Genomic DNA, 22,341 nt, shown 5'->3' on the forward strand with positions numbered 1-22,341 from the left:
TGTCACGGGAATAGAACTTTCCCTATTTGTGGCATTAGTGCTATCATTGAGTGAAATTATGTCTTTTTAGCTCTCTCTTCTTCATCTCTCAAAGCCTCTTCATACCTGCCCTGGAAGGCAGTAGGTGTAGTATCATTGATCTTGGCCCAAAACTCCAGGACTTTCATCTTGCTGGTCTCAGCATAGGCTCTTGGGCCCCACAGGAACTCATACAGAGGAGGATCACTGTCCGGTACCTGGCGGTACTCCAGATATCTCAGCTTCACTAGATCACCTGTGATGAGCTTCCTGGGCTCCCCGAAAAGGAAGTGTCTCTGTCCATCATATATTCTCATCTTATTCAGAAATTCCCAGATCTTCTCCTCAGTGACCGAGTTGCCCTTCATGAAGATCACTCCCAGAAGGTTCATCAGGAGACCAGTCTTAGGAAATCCCCTGCCGCGACTCAGCTTCCCATTGTAGGGGAGATTCATTTTGTCGACAAGGGTATAAGAGTGACTGATAGCATCGGTTTCTTTTAAGTCCATGCCAAATACCACCTCTATGTTGAAAGAAGCTTTTCTGAGGATCTCCAGGAAGTGATTCTTGTACTTTTTATAGATGATCTTCAACATACCTTCTTTGCTAATGAGCCTTTTCATTTTGTACTTGCGTATGATGAAATTAACCAATCTGCTAGCCATCTTGGTTAGAACATCTCTGGGAATTTGTATGATGGACTTTGGAGGCTGGGAGGAATGTTGCTTTTTCTTACTTTTGCAGGTGGCTCCTTTATCTGATCTTGGGGTTGAAATATCTGAGGACATAGTGGTGGAAACTGCTCTCTGAGATCTCTTGGGAGGACATCGTGACTGATAAGTGGACTTCGTGTGGCTGATAATCCCCAAAGGAGGAGAAGATGAGGGCAGTATTTTCTTCTTGGAAGCCTGAGCTTCCTGGAGTCTCGGGGCCTCCCTTTGGACATGGGAAGCTTTCTTAGGAGTAAGTGGCTTATTTTTTTTACTCTGTGGCATGATGACTGTGGTCTGAGACAACAGGCAGGTGTCTGGGCAGAATAGCATGTGTTTTGGACACCTGAAGGAGAGAAAATGATAGTGCATAAGGAGCTCTGGCATAAAGATACCTCCTTAAGTTTAAGAAGACTTCTTTGCAGGGTTCCTGTGACCACTGCTGTAGGAACCCACAGATCTCCTCTTCAGATCTGCCTGTCCTCTGAGAACCCAGTAGAAATAATTAAATTTTGTCTTAGGCTATAGTTGGCCAGTCCTTCTGTGTGCACTGATGGTGAGAATGCAGGTGGCAGATCTAATTCCTGGGGATCTTCTTGTACTCTTGGGTAGAGAGTGTTCCTAGATCACATTCATCATTGTAAAATCAACTGAGAGCAGAGTTTGTGCCTCCTCCCTCCCTTGTGCTACAGTGAGTTTGCCACCTCCACCTAAAATCTTGCATTCCCTGGAATATCCTCAGATCAAGTGAAAGGGCACTTCAGTCTACCTCCCTTGCCAATCATACTCAGTTCTAAGAGCTCTGTGAAGGCTTGCTGAGACTTGGGTATGTTGAGGTCCTCAGTCCTCATTCAGGGTCCTAGCTGTGGCTTTAGGTAGGACTTAGGACATCCTTCCATGTTGATCTGCTATCTGTCCCCTCAGACAAGGTTACTCAGCAAACTAATGCAATCAAATCTAAGGAGTTCTCATACCCCTTACCACCATTCCTGGGCTCCTCAGGGGTACAAGTGGTGAAGGGTACTCTGATCTTTCTCTCATCCTTGATGGAGGAGTTGGTTTATCAGACCTCATTTAGGGTCACCATCTTGACTCCCATAAGGGTCTAAATCTCCTCTTTCTGCAGATTTGGGGCACACAGTCAGGTCAATCATCCTATGGCTTTCCATATGAAGAGAAGACAACACAGATGGATAGTGTTTTGTTTTGTTTTAGCAATTATCAGGGCTGAGGCAAGGAGAATAATATATAGGAACCCCATTTTGGGAGTCAGTACTTCCTTTGTCCTCACTCAAGTCTCTGACTTTGACTTCCTATAAGGTTTTAACACCTCTCTACACTAACCTGAGTCCTCCAGCCTCAAAACAGGGACCCATACAGGGAAGACAGCTCCCCCTTATAAATACACTTGACTTGAGCCTCACAGAAAGGAGTGGCAGAACACTGCTTTGTGTCTTGTCACCTACTTTGAAGTATGATCCTCTCATTAGCACTCAGTGCCTTCAGTTTGACTCCAGTTAGGGCCCAGTTCTCCTTTACCTGCTGAATCTGAGCTACATCTTTACACTAAAGCCCTGTCTTGCCTCAAGTTTTACAGGTAGAATTCAGATTAAAAGCTTTACCTGGGCCTCCAAGGTCATTCCAAGGTGTGAATGGAGAATGATATCATGAGTACAAATTTGGGGACTTAACCTTAAAACCAACCCTAGGAATTATCTTCCACTGAGGGACTTGCAGTTTTCTATGATTCCATACTACTTGGTCTCAGGACATTTACATGCACCATCTCCAACCTCCTCCCTTCTGCATCCCTTCTTTTTATTTGTTCTTTATAGCTAAGTATAAGTCAACATCTTTGATTCTAAAATTCAATGGAAATAAGCTGGATGTTTTTGTTTTGGGGAGAATATTTGTTCAGTAGACACATGAATACTTCCAAGTAATTACTGGGAAATAAACAAAATATTATGAGGTATAATAAATTATAACTTAATTTCTTCTAATTTCTTGAATAGTCCAAGTACAAGAAGAAAGAGTAGAATGAAGTATATTAATCAACTTTTATCATTTTTTAAGTTCTGATTTCAACAATTTTAGTACAGAGTTTATTCCTATTTACAAGAAAATCACTAGTCATAGTAATTTTCTCTGCAAAAGAAATAAAAATGGTCATGAAATGTATGAAGAGATGATCAACATCACTAACCATTAGAGAAATGGAAATCTAGTCCATGTAGAAGTATCACTTCACATTTGTTTGATCACAACAAAAACAAAGTGAAAAGACAATGAATGGTGAGGAACATGTAGAGTAAAGGGAACTTTTATAAACTATTGATAGGAATGTAAATTGGTACAAGTATCATAGAATAGTCTGGAGGTTCAGCAAAAACAATAGAACAAACTACCATTTAGTCCAGCAATTCCTCTTCTGTGTATACATGTGAAGGTAATGAAATTAGCACCCCATGGAAATATCTGTGCTCCTATATTCATTTCAGCAATATTTGTATATACCAAGACAATAAAAGTACCAGTGTCCATCAGGGGATGAGTAAATAAAGAATTTATGATATATGCATACAATGAATATTTGTTAATATTAGAAAGGAAAATCCTGCCATTTGTGACAGCATGGAGAAAGTTATGCTAAGTGAAAGAAGTAAGACATGGAAAGAAAAACACTCCATGAGGTCCTTTACATACATAAAATAAAGAGAAAAATTTTGAATGCATTGAAGGGGATAATGAAAGAATGATTAAAAGAAGAGGGCATGGGGGATGTGTAGATACAGGTGGAAGGCTGCAAAGTTGTAGTCATGAAGAATGGCTACATATAGAATTCTGATATATAGCATGAGGACTGTAGTTAATGATATTGATTCTTATCCTGGAAATTTATTAAGCGTATATGTTAGGCACTTGTCTTAGTTGCTTTGCTCATTGCTGAGACCAAATCCCCGACTCCCACAAATTAAAAGAGGAGAAGTTTATTTTGGTTCACAGTTTGTACAGATTTCAGTCCATAGTGGGCCATCTCCAAGGCAAGGTGGCATGGCAGAAGGGCATTGCAGAGGAGAAATAGTCCATGGTGTGGCAAGCAGAAGGCAGCAAGTAGAAAACCTCAAAGTGAAGCAGCAATCCTCCCTTTCCCTCTTATCCCATCCAGGCTACAAGCCTTTTGGGTGGTGCCACCCACACCCAGGGTGGGAATTCCATTATGACATCCAGATTTATGCTAAGCCAATTTAGTTATCACACACCCATAATCCCAGTATCACACACCCTAATCCAGCATCACAAACCTTAGATCCAGCCACCTCTTGAAAGCTCCACCTATGATCACATAAGGCTTTGGGGGGACATGCAGATACAAGTCACAACAGGGTTCTTTCAGCAAAAATGTGTAGCCATGTAAAATAGTAGATATATTAAATGCCTTACCTTTAGTAATATTTTTACAATTTGTGTGCATACCAAAACATGATATACCATTAATTTATTTAATAAAAATAAACTCCTTATTCATGGCTTGTTGTATTATAGATAACAAAAGGATATCCAACAATTACCAACATGTTGACCAAAATAACAGAATAATTACAACAACCTATGAAAATAGAACTAAATGTGCAATCTGGTATTCATACACACATGTACTCAACATTATTAAATAGGGCACATGTTAAATATACCAAAATGCAAACAAACAAGCAAGTAAATCTTCCATTTGGTCAAGTAGAATAAGAATTTTAAAAAGGGATTTGGTTGGTTACTTGCAGCTCCAACTTGGACCTCTTTATACTTAGAGTGTAGATGTCTTTGAAATAAAATGCAGATTATGCCTCAGACCTCACTAGATTTAGGAGGAGCTACTTTTATAGGTTCTTGCCCCTTATATTTAAGACTTCCTGGGGAATGGCACATCCATGTAAACTTTTGAGCAATTCCCCTTTGCTTACCTTGTAAAGAATGTGTTCCTACCTAAAAGTGATATGCAGCTGGGAAATACATAGCACAAGACTGGGGGCCCACATTAGAGAGTGAGCTGTAATAGGAAAACAATATTGAGCTCTCTTGTCTTTCCTAGCATGATGTAGCATCTCATGTACCTTTTGTCTTCCTATATTTATTGTTTTATAGATGAGTAAATGGCTCTTTGATGACTTTTTGAGCCACTGATCTTCTGAGGCTAACATCAAATTGAATATGTGATCCTATTGCCACCAACTATGACTTCTCTTTTCATTATTCAAGTGTCACATTTAATTTGGAGATATTATTGTTCTGGCTGTGCATTAAATTAAAAGTTCAGTAAATTAACCACAGTTGTTTTTTCACTGCCCATGATACATTTGCAAAAATGAGAAAAATGCGAATTAAGAGACACTAGGTCAGCCTCAGATTGGGAAGGACGAAATGTTGTGAGTTTTAGACTAACTCACACCTGGGGTCTAAATCCAGCCCTGTCACTACCAGCTGTGTGAATTGTGCAGTTACCCCATGCTATGAGCCTTGGGATCCACCTGCATGTGATGGCTGTGGCGCTTCCAGTTCTGTAGGACTGGGGGAGGTGTGTAATAAGTGCGAAGTACTTAGCACAATGATGATGTTATAGGATCCCTCCTTTGGTTCTAGTGTCTGAACTTTCAGAACAACAATTTTACCTCCCTTAAAACTGATATAAAGAACACAAGACCCCCTCAGTATATTCAACTTCTAAGGCAAGTCTGACCTTACCAGTTCCCTGGAGGTAATAGATATTCTGATTGGCCCCATTGTTTTCTGTAAGAACTTGGGAACATTTTCGTCCTCCTGGGGCATCACCCATATTCTCAGGACTTAGTCCCCCAGTCCTCCTGCGGTGGTGCTGAGGTTCACAGCCCTTATCCTGGGTCTGTCAATGGCAATAAAATCTTTCATGGAAATGCCTGTGTATGCAACCTGTAGACCTTTGGCCTCTCTGCAAACTTTGCAGAAAATTGGTTCCTTCCCTGGAAGTGGTGTGAGATGGGGCGGCTATAGCCAAAAGTAGAGGGCTCAGGATATGTCAGTGACCAGAGAAAAATACAAGGTGAAATATTGCTTGTTTTATCAGCCAGATGTAAATTTATGTAAACTTCTGTCCTGATAGAAGGTGGATACTAGAGTAATCTTTCTTTCTTTCTTTCTTTCTTTCTTTCTTTCTTTCTTTCTTTCTTTCTTTCTTTCTTTCTTTCTTTCTTTCTTTCTTTCTTTCCTTCTGTGCTAGTGATCAAACCAAGATCCTCATGTAACGTAAGTAAGTGCTTTAGTTCTGAGTTAATCCCTACACAGCCCAATGAGGTGAAATTGGAAGCACTTAATCTTTTGATAACACTGCAAAAAGTAATTAATCATACTGTCATTCCATATTGTCTCTTTCTCTTCATTATTTAAATTCTCAATTATTGTGGTATTCTTATTGTTCACGTTATTTACTAAAATTCAGTACATTGGACACGAGGTCATATTTTACCAACTTAGAAACATTTGGGGGCACTGAAAGAAAGCTGAAATGAGAGACGCAGTATGAGTGTCAGCACAGGAGGAGTGAAATGCTGTGGGTCTACTCATACCCCTGCCAGTTGCCTGTCCTGTGAACTTGAGCACATTCACAAACACTATGTACCTCTTGCCCTCTAGTGAGCAGTGAGTTTGATAAGCACTAGCTTGCAGGACTGCAGGAGAATATCTAATCTAAGGAAATAATTTGTGCAAATACCTGTCTTGTATGGACACATTAGGGAGTGGAATATTTACTATGATGATTTTGAGCAGAACATTACCATCCATTTACTCAGATTATTTTATTTTTAAATCAGAAGACATGACAGAATTTGTAGCTTTCGAGGACAATAAGAAATAAAAGAAAAAGCAGAAAACATTTTTGAAAAATGCTACCTAACAATGAAAACTAAGTCATGTTTTCTGTCCTATTTTTCTCTGTTCCACAGCTTTAAGAAGCAAAATGTTATTCTGTTCTCTAATGATACCCTGTCCCAGAATCCACCATTGCATGGAAAAGAGCTGAGTCTCCTTTAAGTAAAAAGCCCAGATACAAAGCTTAAACATTTCCCAAGATAAGACGTTTACTTAATATTTGGGTTAAACTATAAGCCATGAATAAAAAGTCTAATTCAGTTTGATTTTGTTTTTCACACATTCTTGAATAACATAAGCAAATCCAGGTAAGTATCATTAAAATGTATGGAAGGAAAAACTAAATGAAACAAAGCAAACCAAAATCTGAGCAACTTTTATTTTCTTATCTCTATCAGTTTCTCCCAGAAATTTTACTCTGGATCTTCTTATTTCCAGGGACATTCCTGTTCCAATGTCATGTTATCTTGATGTAGGTCAATAAAATGATTTCATGATTTCAAGAATTGATGAATTCCAATTTGTATTTGACAACAAACAAATAATGAATCACTAAACCTGGTAGAGAGTAGTGAATGTGCATACCACTACATTCATGAAATTATATTATGAATCTAAGTAAACATTCTGTTAAAAGGAAGCCCAGTTGAGAGATACATGAAAATAAATTGTCATAAAAAATCACTTATACAGAACCAGAGTAAAGATTAACAGGACTTTTCAATCCCAAAGTGAATAATCAGACTCATATCTCACTGGGGGTGGTGTCTGTGCAGTTGGCCCTGAAACTTGGACTGGCGTGAGTAGTAGGGGCATGCCTAGCTGTAACTTTGGCTTGGGTTCTCTCTTCCTCATCTCTCAAACCCTCTTTGTAATGGGAAGGAAAGCCAGTGATGACTGAAAAACTAACCCTGGCCATATACTCCAGGACTTTCATCTAGAGGGTTTCAGGGTGAGCTCTTGAACCCCATAGGAATTCGTAGCATGGTGGAACTCTCCAAGCATCTGGCAATATTTGACATACCCTTTCTGCACCAGATTGTCAGTGATTAATTTTTTGAAATCCCCAAAGATGAAGTGCTGTTCCCATCAAAGAACCCTAATGTGGTCAGGAATTCCTAGATATCCTCCTGAGAAGCACAATAGTCCTGTAGAAAGGTCATACTCAGGAGAGTTAAAACCCCAGTTGTCAGGAGTTTATTACTCAGGCTCTTATCACTGGTGATGTCTAATAGGTTGAGAAGGGTGTAGGAACTGCCACCTGGTGTGAGTTCCTTCACCTTAAGGCCAAAGACCAGCTCCACATGCTCAGAGCCCATCTTGAGGATCTCAGGGAAGTGCTCTTGGAACAGTTTGTGGGCAGTCATCAGCATCTCTTCCTGTATAATGGGCTCTTTCATTTTATACTTGTACATCAGTTACTACATCAATATTTATGCCTTCCTCATGAGGAGTTTTTATTGCAAGCTCTCAGTGGAAGGCAAGCCTACAGGGGAAGTCACCCATTCCTCCCCTTTACTCTTGCTACCTGTACCAGACCTTTTGTGTGAAGCAGCCCTAGCAAGGATGGTGCTGGGTAGAATTCCTGGTAACTTCTAGGGAAGACCTGTAGCAGAGAAGCTCAGAGCATTTTCTGCAAAGACAGAAGAGGAGCAGGACAAGGGTTCTCCTTCCTGTAATGAAGTGGCCCGAGCATCCTTGGGTCCCTAGATCTCACCTTGGGCCTGGTGGCCTTTCTTAGGAGCACAGAACTTACTCTTCTGTCCCAGGGGCATGACAGATATAGTCATGGAGAGCAGGTAGGACTATGGATACGATGAATAGAGATTGAGTTACCTGGAGCAGGGAAAATGAGACACTATGAGCACCTTCAGCACAGACAGAGCACCTTGATTTTAACCAAGGACTTCCTACCCGGATTCCATGAGGGCCTATTTGTAGGAATTCACAGGATATATGTTCTTTTAGCCATTCTGTCCTCTATAATCCCACAGAAGATGTCTACCATTAGGATGATTCTTATGCTCAGCTTGACAGTCTAACTAGGGTGACAGCAGGCACTGACAGTGAGGCCCTCTGTCTTCTACTTTCTTAGGCCCTCTCAGTTTTCCAGATCACCACAGCAGCTTTTGGCAGTGTCAGGGCCATTCCCTATTGCTATTTAGAAAGTAACACTTAAAGCTGGGTGTTCTTTCAGTCTTGGGCTCATTGGGGTCCCTAGTCCTCCTGAAGGTCCCTTACTCTGGCTCCTCATAAGGCTTGCTACTACACACTTTTCTCTTTACTAATGGCTGGCCTATACCTTTAGCCTAAGGATCGTACCTCCCCTAAGACTGAAAATCAGAAGTGAGAGTGAGGCAAGAGCATTGCAAATTAGAGTTCAACCTGAGCAATTTAATGACTTAGTGAGACACTGTTTCAAAGCAAGTTATAATAGACTGGACATATACCACAGTGTGAAGGCCCTTTGTTCAATCCTCGAAACGACAACAAAAAAAGAAAAAGTGAGGGCGAAGATCAACCTGACCTTTATAACCTGAGATTTATAGGGCTGAAAATATTCTAGGAATCATTGCTGCCCCCATAGCCAACATGTCCAGAACTCAATAATGGTGGGCCTCTTATGTGCTCCTCTTCTTTCTGGAAGGGGTTCCCTCATCATTACTCTGTATCATATCCTCCCTGTTCTTAATCCTTGAATATCTTGGTTTAATTAGGTGTATGCTACTAGGCCAAGACCCTCCTCTTCTTAACACCACTTCTGGAAATAATGAAGTCATCTCAGCTTGCAATTCTGCCACATGCTTCCTACTAAGAACAGAAAATATGGCCCTGAGGTATAGGCCTCAACTCCTTTAGTCCCTGGAGATAAAGTCAGTTTCCTCCTCACTTGTCTACTCTGGCTGGGCCTCTCTCGGTCCCAGTGGAGGACATAGACCCATTTTTGGTTTGAAGTCCCCTCATAATCACCCATCACCATCAGTATGACTTTAAGGGGCCTGAGGTGGGTGTGGTGGTACATGCCTGTGATCTCAGCACTCTAGAAAGCTGAGGCAGGAGGATTGAAAGTTTCAGTCTTGTCACGGCTACTTGGTGATTTAGCAAGACTCCTTAGCAAAATAAAGTTGACTGAAGTAAGCCAGACTCAGAAAGACAAATATCACATGTATTGCCCAGTATGAGGAATATAAAAGACATGATAGGAAAATAGAAGGGAGACTATTATTAGACCCAAGGATAGTCCTAAGGAGGATGTGGAGTAGGTATAAGGTCATATAATGGGGGTGTGTGAATACCATCAAAATACATTATGCATATTGAAACCACCCCAAATCAACAACATGGGGAAGGTTGGGTCAAGTAGGTGATGGGGGGATAATTAAAGGATTTGTCTGTACAAATATTCCAAATTGAAACTAATTATCCTGTATAATAAAAAATGTGGGAAAAGATAAAAAGGGGGTGGGGATAAAAAAGCTCAGTGCAAAGGCCCTGCATTCAATACCCAGTAACACACACACACACACACACACACACACACACACACACACACACAGGTCTCTGTCGCCTACAGAATCAGAGCTGCTTCCTAAGAGCAAAGCCTGAAGTAGAGATTTTCTTTTACCCACTTACCACAGGTAGGAGCAATTTTCTGCTCGGGTTTAATCTTTCACATGTAAAGACACCATCTAAGTGCCTGGTCCCTGCTCACCCCTCCTACATCATCACTTAGATCACCCTGCCTCCTTTAAATTATCTCTCAATGAACAATTTGGAGTTTCACAGAGTATCACCCTTTTCTCAGAGCATTTATACTCAACCTTGTCCTGTGGAACTTCTCTTCTTTATCCTTCCTTTTCTTCCTTGTCCTACAGATCTGAGAGAAAATTTTACCATTTTAAAAAGATATACTATTATTAATTATGAAATTTCTATAGACAGTAATGAGACTTCCTTTTTCTTCCCAGTCCCAATACTAACAAAGAGTTTTCCAAAGAGCAGATTTTTGATTAATATTTGACAAATACAAGAACCACTTAACAAGAGTTCTAAATTGTTACAATTTAATTTATTATACATTCTTTTACAAGACAAACCAACCCAAGAACATATCGGTTAATTTACAAAGAGAAGCATGTAATGGAATGAGGTAAATCAAGAATTGAGCACCCCATGCCTTCTTTATTTTTCATTACCTTGTGATCTGAGCTGTTTGCATGTGTCATTCTTTTAAATTTCCAAGAAAATACTTATTCCAATACTGTGCTATCCTGTGTGGATAACAGGAAGAAAAAGAAACCCAAAGATTTCCAATTTGCTAAATACCAAATCTCTTATTCTTAAGCCTGATTAATAGCAACAAATATGGGATCCAAAACCTCATGTCATCCAAAACTTTAGATTTTAAAGCTAAATATCAGAAATTGAAAGGCAGTGGAGAAAGTATCCACTAATGGATACTTTGTGAGATATTGTTACAGCAAGTCAAATAGTAAATCAAATATACTTCTCAATCAGTGCTGCAAACACACACACACACACACACACACACACACACACACACACACTGAACTCATTTTAGAGTAAGCTGGTTTAAGCAAATTCGAATGAGTTTTAGTATCTGTTTTTGTTTTCACAACATTCCCAGAACTCTCATTATATCAATATGCATTAGAAAACCCCAAAATGGATAATAATATGATGAATTTTCTAAATCTATTAGGCCAAGGAAAGTATGCCTCTCTGCCACTTTTTTTTTTTTTTTTTTGTATCATGGATCAGACTTGGGGCCTTGCACTTGTGACGAAGGCAGCAGAACCACTGAGCTAAATCCCCGGCCCTACTGCCACTTTTTCCACACTGCATCTCAGACCACCACAGAGTACTGTGTAGATATTCTTGACAGATTCTATGCTTGTTCTTTTCTGAATGTTTTCAGAAAGGTTAGTGATCTTTTGAGGGCCAAGAATACAGGCCAGGGACATTTTCCAAACAAAATATCTGCTTTAGTGCCTATAGAGATAATGTTTAAAGTGCAAAGACTTCATAATGTGTGATGTGAAATATCAGCTCTTCAGGTGTTTTTTGAAAATTCAATTTAGTGTCAACAAGACCAATCCACGTACAGAAATTGCTTGAGATGGCTGATCACTGAAAGACACAGGGGCTTATATTGAGTGTATGTCACCCTAGATTCCCAAAGAGCAATACTGGACTAAGGCTATTGAAAGAAAAATGGAGGTATATTTTCTCAGCCAAGCCTCCAAGAGGGAAAATTGGCTAGGGCTAGCCAAACTTTAGGGGACCTAATAAAAAAAGGGTGAGTTTAGGGCAAGTGTTTATCCTCTGTGAAGGAGAACATTTAGAAACTGTATTATATATCTTATGAGCTGGCTTTGCATAGAGGGAGTGGCAAGGAAATGTGATGACATGGAAGCTACACAAATGCTTGCAGTTTATCCAAGTGGGACAAGGTATTGCTTCTCTCAAAACGCTTACTTCTGGGCTCCTCTGGATGTTGAGACTAAGGTGAATGATATTCTTTCTTTTACTCTAAGAATGGGTGAGATCAGAAATGGGAGTACCCCATGTTTCTGCAGAAATCATACACAATAGATCTATCTTGAAAAGAAAAAAGGCAGAGAAGGGAAATAGAGACTTGGAGGAATGATCCAGAGATGGATGTAGGAATCTAGAGGGATACAAGAAAACATATCCATATCCCTTGACAATTTACATAAATATAAAACCTGAAGAAGTTTTCCAGATAAAACTTGAGCACAAACCAAACCTTTATCTTGTGGTTTGAACTTAAGGTATAAGGTAAGCATAAGTATACAGTAAGAAGTGCATTGATCTAGTCAAGTTACTTCCTTAAACATTGCATTTCAAAACATTGTTAAATACAGGGAGAATGAAATGATGGTTAAAGATAGCTGAAATTTTGAAAAACAGCATATGAGTTTAGGGTTACATTTGTTGCACTTCTTAGGTAATTTTAGTATTCATCAGTGTCTACATTTCTCAGTGCAACCAAACTCAGGAATGTCATTAGAATATTGTTTTAGAAATGGTGTAGCTAATTAATAATTATATTAAATATAACCATTTCTGAAATCTTTACCTCTGGCATATATTTTGCCAATGGTGCTTCAATCAGCTTTTAGTATTTTATTAATTCCATCTATAATATTTGAATACTGTATATGTACAGTTTTTAAAAGGTTATAAAAGTATTTAATAGAGATTTGAAACAGAGTTTGGGATTTTACTAAAAGTCTCTTGAGTTCAAAACACACCTACCTATTAACAATTGATTTTGGGGAACAACTTCAAGTTTTATTATTATATTCAGCCACATACTAGTCTTTCATTATAGAACAACAAACCAAGAACAAAATCAAACATATCAGTCAATGTGAAAACATATTTCAGTTTTTCAGGTTGAAATTCTGTTTGACAGAATACTTTTTATATTTTTTTCTAACAGATTTTTCCATTTTATAAAGGCCTCTTCAGAAATCTTAATATTCATTGTTTAAAATAATCATTGAAGAGAGGTAAGAAAATAGAAAAAGCACAAAGCAAAACAAACAACAACAACAATATAATCCCCACCGTTTAGAGATATCAGTATTATCAACTTTTTTGTTTGTTATTAAGTGATTCTGGAAAACTTTGAAAACAAACTCAGCTTGGCATACACTAAATATCTAGTGAAAAATGCCAGAATTCTATCACCTAGTTAGCCCTTTTCATTTTGTAGATGTGTAAAGAAATTCAGTTCCAAGAAAACAATGTTACTCTTGAAATTATTTCTCCCAACTTTTCTTCATCCAATGACTCTATATTGCTTTGATTATTGGACAACTTCACAATGTTTATTATTTAAGAAAGACCCCTAGGGAGAAAGTAGCAAAAAAATGTGCACAGTATATTCAAAGAACAAGAATAAAGGAAACAAAATCCACCATCAGAATTGGAATGTCAGGTTTTGTCAGTGATTGACAGAGAGCATCTAATATTGAATGGAATTTTTGCCCAAACTTTAATATATATTAAAAATTCCATGCTCAGGTGATCTACATAGATCATGTATTTACTTAATGAGTGAGTTGACTCTGATGTGGCATTTTGAGTAAAATCTAGAGGTCTAGATCAAGTACTTGTGATCCAGAGAGATGAGACCTTAAATTCTGGATTATATAAAATTATTTACCAAAGCCCAAATTAGTATAAACTAAGGCTTCCTTGGCTTCAAGTTCCTGATTGAAGATCGCATATGTTAGTTGTATGGAAAACAAAATGGAGTACAGAGTAAAATTAACCAAAGCAATTTTTATTAATAAAGTCAATAAATATCTAAAATCCAGAACATTATCAAATTATCAACAAAAGATATAAGAAATATTAAAATATAAATTAGTAAATAGGTTTTGAAATTAAAGGAGTTCCATTTTACAGAATCATGCTTCAAAGAGTGTCATACAAATGATGTAGGGAAAACTCTGGTGTGTGTGTGTGTGTGTGTGTGTGGGTGTGTGTGTGTGTGTGTGTTTTGCAGGAAGTAGGATAGGAAATGGGAACACTAGAAATGAGCAAAATAGTAAGGATATGGGAAAGTAGTGGGTTCCTAGGTTCTTTCCTCAACATCGGCTCAGGGAAAGCAATGGATAACAGGACTTTTGAATCCTTAAAAAAACAATGCGTTCCACCTTACTCTGGTAATAAAAATCACTTAGGAAGTTTATGAAGAATCGAGATTTCCTGGACCATTTCAAACTCTGAATCAAGAGGAGCTTTATGATCTACAGTTTACAAAAGATGCCTCAAATGATGCTGATGCTAAGCTAAAGTTGGAGCCTTACTGTTATCTACAGTGATAGCTTGTTAGCACTTCATTAATAAGTGTCAAACTCTTGGAACCTAAGGTTTTCCCACAGGATAAAAAAGGGTTTTTGTGTAAATTCAAATGTACTAATCAGAAGTCCATAGGATAGCCTGGAACTTAAGTTAAAAATTTTGGTTATCATTTTCAACTGTTGAGGTTTCCTTCAACAATGAACTTTTAAAAAGCTATGGATATTCATTAAAATACAGGACTCAAACTGTTCAAATTGTGTTAGGGTATATAATATAAGATTGCCTCAAAACGTTAGCTGAAAATTTGCTAAGATACTTAATACATAGAATCTTGGTAGGTAATAATAAAAAACAGGTTTTAGGTCACATATTATACTCTTTTTCCATTTATTTATAAAACTTCTCCATTTTATTTAATACCTTTATTCCACTTCTATACTTATAACTAAGTTTCTTTATAGCTTTAACTGCAGTTGAAAACAGGGAGGGAGACTTTGTGGAGATAGGAAGGGGATCTGGGGAAGAGAAGAGAGGGAAAGGCAAGGGGAAAAGGGGAAATAAAAATTATTTAGATGGAACTGTATATGTACCAATTCCTCAAGCTAAAGATAACTATTGTGGACCACAAAGATATATGAACAATAAAATGGAATATTGAAGAAGAAAGTAGTGTCTACAGGGTATGTGTATTATTTACATTTCAATTAATACCTGACTGCTAACTACACATTTTTTGTTTCTTGAATTTCCAAGAGAAGTAGCACATTTTTGTTCCTTAATATACAGAGCATTAAAAGATAGAATTTTAAGTGTAGAAAAATATTAATAATTACTTAGTGGATTTTTAAAATACAGCGAATTTCCTCAACCAAGAAAAAAATATATGTAATATTCAAGTTGTTCAATATAGCCACCACTAGACACATTCACTTATTTAAATTTAAATTATTCAAAATTAAATAAAATTTGAAATTCAGTTCTTCATTTATGCTACATACACTTCAAATATTTAATAGTCATATGTGGTTACTATTTTGGACAACATGAGTTCGAAGAATGTCCATCAATGCAGAAAAATTCTTCTGGATAGTACTGGTATGTGCAAATTCTTCCTCATTTTCTTCCTTCATTCCTTCTTTTAGTTATTCACCATCCTTTCAATAAGTACATGGTAAATTCTTTTGAGTCAGGCCACTTATGTTAAAGCTATACTGGTATAAAATGTAATTATTCTAGCCCTCAAGATGACGGTCTAGCCAATAAGTTGGGCATATCGCAATGATTCTTAGCATATTTTTAGTTTAAAAATGCAAATTCATTAACTTTAAATATATTGTGTATTGGTCAGTGTTCACTGGAGGAACAGATTTAATATAAGATATATATATATATATATATATATATATATATATATATATATATATATGAACTTACAAGGTCAGCTTGCAATGGCTGCCTGCAGAGTCAGGTGTGGAAGAGCACAAAAGGGCCATCTGCATGCTAGAGATCCAGAGGTTATTGTCAAAAGTTGAAGGCCTGGAGCTCACTGCAGATTCTAGTGCAACTCCATATCAGAAAGGTAAAGGGTCTGCACTGGAAGCCTGGTGATGGACATCTGAAGGCAGTTATAAAAACTGGAGCTCCTCTGAAGAAGCAGAAGTGAGACTTCCTTCTTCTTTCCCTTTTTATTCCATCCAGGCTACAAGCCTATTGGTTGGTGCCACCAACACCCAGGGTGGGTCTTCCCTATTCACTAGATCCATCATTTAGACACACTCAGAATTATGCTAAACCAATAAACTGAGCCTTTCTTTTGCAAGTTGACATCACAGTTGACTATCACATATAGGCAGTTTAAATATGTTAACTACACTGATCATTTCAATATTTATGATGTAAAAGGGCTCCATTTTAATACTAAATTACTGTAAAATTCTGACATCCATACTTAGGCTGCAGTACCACACTGAATGGTAAATATTTGGACTATCGATGTGGAAAGATTCTTGTTTATCCAGAATATGAAGAAAGTGAACTTTAAGTTTTTGTCTGTTTTTGTTATTCATTCAAACTTTCATCCAGATGTTTATTAAATTAATACTATGTGTCAGTAAAAACAGGAACACATTATAAAAATATCCAAGTCTACCACCAAAAAGTTTATAAGATACTGGAGAAAAGACAGATAGTAGCAATAAAAATAATAACTACTTTAATGCAAATAAGTGCAAGAGCATATGGGATCTATCTCAGACTGTCTGGAGTGATTAGAGAGTTTCAATAAGGAGGTGGCCCTTGATTTGAAAACAATATTAAAATGCTTTTCCTAGAGGAGAGGACAGTAAATGTAGAAAGATAACACCATGGCATATTCTACAATGTGCCACAAGTCAAAAGTTAATCCATTTTGCTGGTTATAATGAAGGAAGAATCTGCTATCAACTCGTTGATCCTGATTTGTAGCCCTGGAAATTATTTTGGACATATGCATTTTTTCTCAATATGGGAACTGTTCTCCTTTATTTATTTACTTATTTTTCATTAATATACCATTTCTACAGGGATGTTTAGATTTAAAAATATTGAACAGAAAGTACAAATAGTTTACATATTCCCTTTTACCCCCAAGAGTTCCCCTATAGCACCTTGCATTGATGTGTTACAATTGATGAACTAATATTAATACATTGCCATTAAGTAAAGCTCATAGTACACATAAGAGAACACTTTTGTGTTGTGTAATTCTGTGGGTTTTGCCAAATGCATATTGACATGTGTCCACAACTATAGTATCGTCAAGAATAGCCTTGCTATATAAAAAAAACCTGTGCAGTATCCATTAATCTTTCTTCTCTATTTCTGCTTTACTGAGAGTGGTTTTACTTTATCATGAATAGGTATTTGATTTTGTCAAATTCTTTTTTTTTTTTTTTTTGGTACTGGGGATTGAACTCGGGGAACTTATGCTTGCGAGGTAGGCAGCAATTTTGTCAAATTCTTTTTTGGCATGTATTGATATGTTCTTATGATTTTTTGTCTTTAGCCCAATGATTTATATTAATAGATTAATTGATGTAATGATTCATATTAATTGATTCTCAAATGTTGAATTATCCTCACTTACTTGTAATAAATTCCATTTGATCATAGTTTACAATATATTGTCTAAATTGGTTTGTTAATATTTTGCTGAGGAATTTAAAAAATATTTTCATGAGAGATAGTTACTAGTAATTTTTCTTTTTTGTAGTGTCTTCCTGATGTTGTCATAGGGTAATGCTGGCCTTATGGAATGAATTAGGTGGCATCCACTCTGTTTGCCTATTTTAGAAAAGATTGTGGAGGTATTATTGTTCTTTTAATAATTTGTGGAATTCACTAGAGAAAACACATGTGAACCAGCAGTTTGTATTTGAGAAATTCTTAATTACTGATTCATTCTCTTTGATAGAATTAAGACTACTCAATATATTATCTATTTCTCCTTGTATGAGTTTTGACAGGCAGTTTTTCAAACAATTTGTCCATTTCATGTAAATTATCAAATGTGTGGGGATAGAGTTGTTTGAAATATTCTTTTAGTATCCTTTTAATGCTAATGGAAACAATAATAATGGACCTTATTTCATTTCTGGGGTAATCTGTGTCTTCTCTTTCCTTTCTTTTATGGCTAGCCTGGCTAGAAGTTTATCAATTTTATCCATTGTTTCAAAGTACAGTACCTATTTTTTGGTTTCATTAATTTTTAGATTATTTTTTCTTTCTTAATTTCAATTATTTTTACTCTGACTTTTATTAATTTTTTCTTCCACTTTAAAAAAATTAGCTTGTTCTTTTTCTAGTTTTCTAAAGTTGAAGCATATATTATTGATTTTAGATAATTCTTCCTTTCTAATACATGCATTCGATTCTATAAATTACTCCCTAAGCACTAAGGACTGTTTTTTGCTGTATCCCACTAATTTTGCCAGATTTTACCTTTATTTTCACTTAATTTGATTATTTAATACCTCAAGATAATTTTTTATCTTGAAACTTACCTGACCCATATTTTATTTAGAAGCATGTTGTTAATCTCCAAATGTTTTGATACTTTCAGATATCTTTCTATTATAGATTTATATTTTAATCCCCATGTGTTCTGAGACCAGTTTTAAGGATGTTTTCTCTTTTCAATTTGTTAAGTTGTGTTTTGTGACCCAGAATGTGGTCTATATTGGTGAGCATTCCATATGTGTTTGAGAAGAATGTGTATTCTGTTCTTGTTGAACCAATTTGGATCCATTATTGTATAAATGCTAATTAGATCCTGTTGGTTAATTGATGCAACTCAACTATCTCATTTATTTTGTCTGCTAGAACTCTCAACTACTGAAAAAGTAGTGTTGAATTCTCCAATGGTGATTTATCTGTTTATTTCTTGCATCCCATTAGTATTTTTCCCCATGTAGGTGATGTTCTGTCATTAGATATATACACATTAACAATTGTTGTATCTCATTGGAAAATTGATATTATTATCATTATATAATGAACTTCTTTAATAATATTACTTCTTATGAAGTTTGTCCTGCCTAAAATTAATATAGCTGTTCCAGTTCTTACTTTCTCTTTTTCTTTTGCAGTGCTGCAGATCGAATCCAGGGCCTTACATATGCTAGGCAAATGCTCTATCACTCAGTAATACCTTCAGCCATCCAGTTTCCTTTGTTGAATATTTGTATTGTATGTCTTTCTCTATTCTATTACATTAAATCTGTGTCTTTAAATTTAAAATGAGTTTCTGGTAGAAGCCACCTATTTGGGCTTTGTTATCCAGTTTTGAAGTCTCTGTCTTTTAAATGGTGTATTTAAACCATTCACATGTAAACTATTAATATAGATTGATAATTATAATATTTGTGACTACTTATATTTGTTATCATTTTTCTTTTTTTTGTTTCTAACTGCATTTTGTTTTCACTTTTTTATTTTTGGTACCGGGGATTGAACTCAGGACCTTGCACTTGCCAAGCAGGTGCTGTTTACTGGTTTTAATTGTGCATTTTATGTAGTTCTGTTTTCTCTCTTGTCTTAGCATATCAATTTTATTTACAAATTTTAGCAGTTGCCCTAAAATTTTCAATTGCATTCATAACTAATCCAAGTCCACTTTCAAAAAATTATATTGCTTCATTGATAGTGCAAGTACCTTAGAGATTTTCCAGTTCATCCTTTCATCCTTTATTAATTGATGCCATTCATTTCACTTATGTATAAGCTATTGTCAATATTGCTGTTATTACTGTTTTGTTATTATTATTCTAACAAATTATTACTTGTTAGGTCAATTGAGAATAAGAAAACAATAAAACCTTAAGGTTCTTTTTTTCCTTCTGTAACCCTCTTCTCTATGAAGATTTAAGTATCTGTCCTATGTCATTTTCCTTCTGCCTAAATAACTTTTGATAGTTCTTGTAAGACATGCCTACCGATAACAAATTCCTTGAACTTTTATTTACCTGTGAAAGTTGTTATTTTTCCTTCCCTTCTGAAGAATTTTTTTCTTGGATATAAAATGTGAAGTTGTTGTTTTCTTTTCTTTCTATAAGTTAAACATTTCCATTCTTCCTTGCATCATTTTTTAAGATAACTTTGATTTACTTATTATGCTTACTCCTCTGTAGGTAAATCATTTCCCCCCTCTGTTTTCTTTCAATATATTTTCTTTGTATTTGATTTTTGGCAGTTTGAATATTATACAACTAGATGTAGTTTTATTGTTTATTTTCATTTTTACATATCCTGCTCAGTGTGCTCTAAGCTTCATGGATCAGTGGCTTGACATCTGTCTTTTATATTGGAAGATTATTAGTCATTATTTCTTCAAATATTTTTTTCTGTTACTTTCTTGTTTTTCCCCTCTGATATTCCTGTTCCATACACATTACCCTTCTTGCAGTTGTCCCACACTTTTTGGATATTATAATCTCTCTTTTTCATTCTTTTTCCTTCTCGTGTTTCAGTTTCTATTGACTTATCTTCAAGCTCACTGCTTGTTTCCTTGACTATATATAGTTTACTGACAGCTCCTCAAAAACATTCATTTTTATCACAATATTTTTAATTTCTAGCATGTCCTATTGATTTGTTCTTAGAATTTTCATCTCTGCTTATATTAGCCATCTGTTCTCACATGTTTTCTACTTTTTTTTATCAAAGTCTTTACTATATTAATTATAGTGGGGATTATTTTTAATTCCCACATGAGAATTCTAAAATTATCATAGAGGAAATTATTTTTATTTTTTATTCATACTGGAAATAATTTTTAATTCCCAGTATGATAATTCTAAAATCTTTGCCATATATATCTAGATCTATCTATCTATCTATCTATCTATAGATAGATAGATACAGATATAGATATAGATATCTGGTACTCATGCTTGCTTTGTCCAGACTGTGATTTACTGTGTAAAAGAAACTGAGATAGACGGATGTCAGTGTAAGGTTTAAGTTTGCCTGCATAAGAGTTGGCTAATTTGACTATTTGCTGTAATTGTGGTGTTAGAGGCTAAAATTTCCTATAGTGTCCTTGCTTTACTCTCCTATTGGCTTTGAGTTTTCCTAGAAAGTCCATAAATATAGTCACAGGCATACAATTCCTTTAGCTGTAATTTCCTGGTCATATTTAGGAGTCTTATTGATGTGGTGGCCAGCTGTGGAGGAGGGGAAGCAGTCTAAAGTACTATAATTAAGTCTGCTTTTTAGTGATCCTTTGGTAAGTATTTCCCTTCTTCCATATGGAAGGCTAAAGAGAGTTGGAGTTGCACATTTTCTTTTCTCCCTATCACTAGGCTTTGGTAAAACCCCAGTTTGTTCGGCTCTCATAATTTAATTTCCTTTGAGGGAAGGACCTGTTAGGGAGATCAGAGAAATCTGAGGGTATTTCAAAATGCAATTTTTCCACTACCTCTCTCTAAACTATGAAGGGACTTCTCTCTGTTTCTTCATTGTGAATCCGGTGGTCCTCTTGAAGGTAAAATTCAGGGAATTATGGGCAACTCATTAAGGCTAGGCCCTCTTGGAGTTTTTAATTCCTGTTAGTCTGTACTGAGCCTCCAGCATTCCATCTATTACACTTTAAAGTTTTCCTACCAATTCTGGCTCCAGCTGTGGGACTCTACTGCTAGTGAGCTGTGATTCTCTAGATTTGCTTCTCAGTCTCTTCAGTTTTGGGGGTCGCAACTTGTCTTGTGGTTTCAATTGTTTGATGGACCTGAGAATGTTGATTTTCAGCTTCTCAGCTTTTTTTCTTATGCGGATAGAAGTATTTCCAAGTTATCTTTCCTTTTTAAAAGCAGACTTTCTATTCTTAAGTGATTTTTGGATGCAAACTTTTCATTTGGACTTAACTTTCCATTACTATTCTTAAATTACCCAGGCATTCCTCATTGACTTAAAAACTACTACTGTTGAGCTCTACACTACCAGCTATTTATGCAGCCCAGTTTTTGAAGAATAAATTTTTACTTTCAGGCCATGCTAAATTACTTCAAAAATTCCCCCAAAATTCAGGAATTGGCACCAATACCTACCTCTGGCAGTATAGACAAAGAGTAGACCTTCTGAATTGCCAAATAGCTTTTTATTCCCTTTGGTCTTAATCATGACCAAACAATCAAGGTATAATGGATGTTTTGAAATTGTTCATTGCACTTTAACTTACAATACTCTGACCTTGGCATGGACTAGAAACTTATTTGGCAGCCTAATCTTCTCTATCTCAATGTGTTACTACATGGCAAGAGGGCCTTGCTATAGACTGAATTGTATCCATGCAAAATTCCTATGTTTGTTGAGAAGT

At 36.3% G+C, this 22,341-nt stretch overlaps 1 protein-coding gene across 1 annotated transcript; it reads right to left on the reverse strand.

Annotated features, from left to right (window-relative positions):
• Positions 1-1,066, reverse strand: LOC101703074 (melanoma-associated antigen B3). The gene has a single exon (XM_004857750.3). It carries the CDS (start codon positions 1,059-1,061, stop codon positions 57-59), a length of 1,005 nt encoding a protein of 334 aa, XP_004857807.3. The 5' UTR covers positions 1,062-1,066; the 3' UTR covers positions 1-56.
• Between the last annotated feature and the right edge of the window lie 21,275 nt (positions 1,067-22,341).

Source organism: Heterocephalus glaber, unplaced genomic scaffold (genome assembly GCF_053883595.1).
Source record: "Heterocephalus glaber isolate CG9 unplaced genomic scaffold, H.glaber_assembly_v1.0 deba00001594, whole genome shotgun sequence".
Lineage (NCBI taxonomy): Eukaryota > Metazoa > Chordata > Mammalia > Rodentia > Bathyergidae > Heterocephalus > Heterocephalus glaber.

What these genes read in the sequence shown, in the direction of transcription:
- LOC101703074 (XM_004857750.3), bottom strand. Translation starts at nt 1,061, where the DNA reads ATGCTATTCTGCCCAGACACCTGCCTGTTGTCTCAGACCACAGTCATC.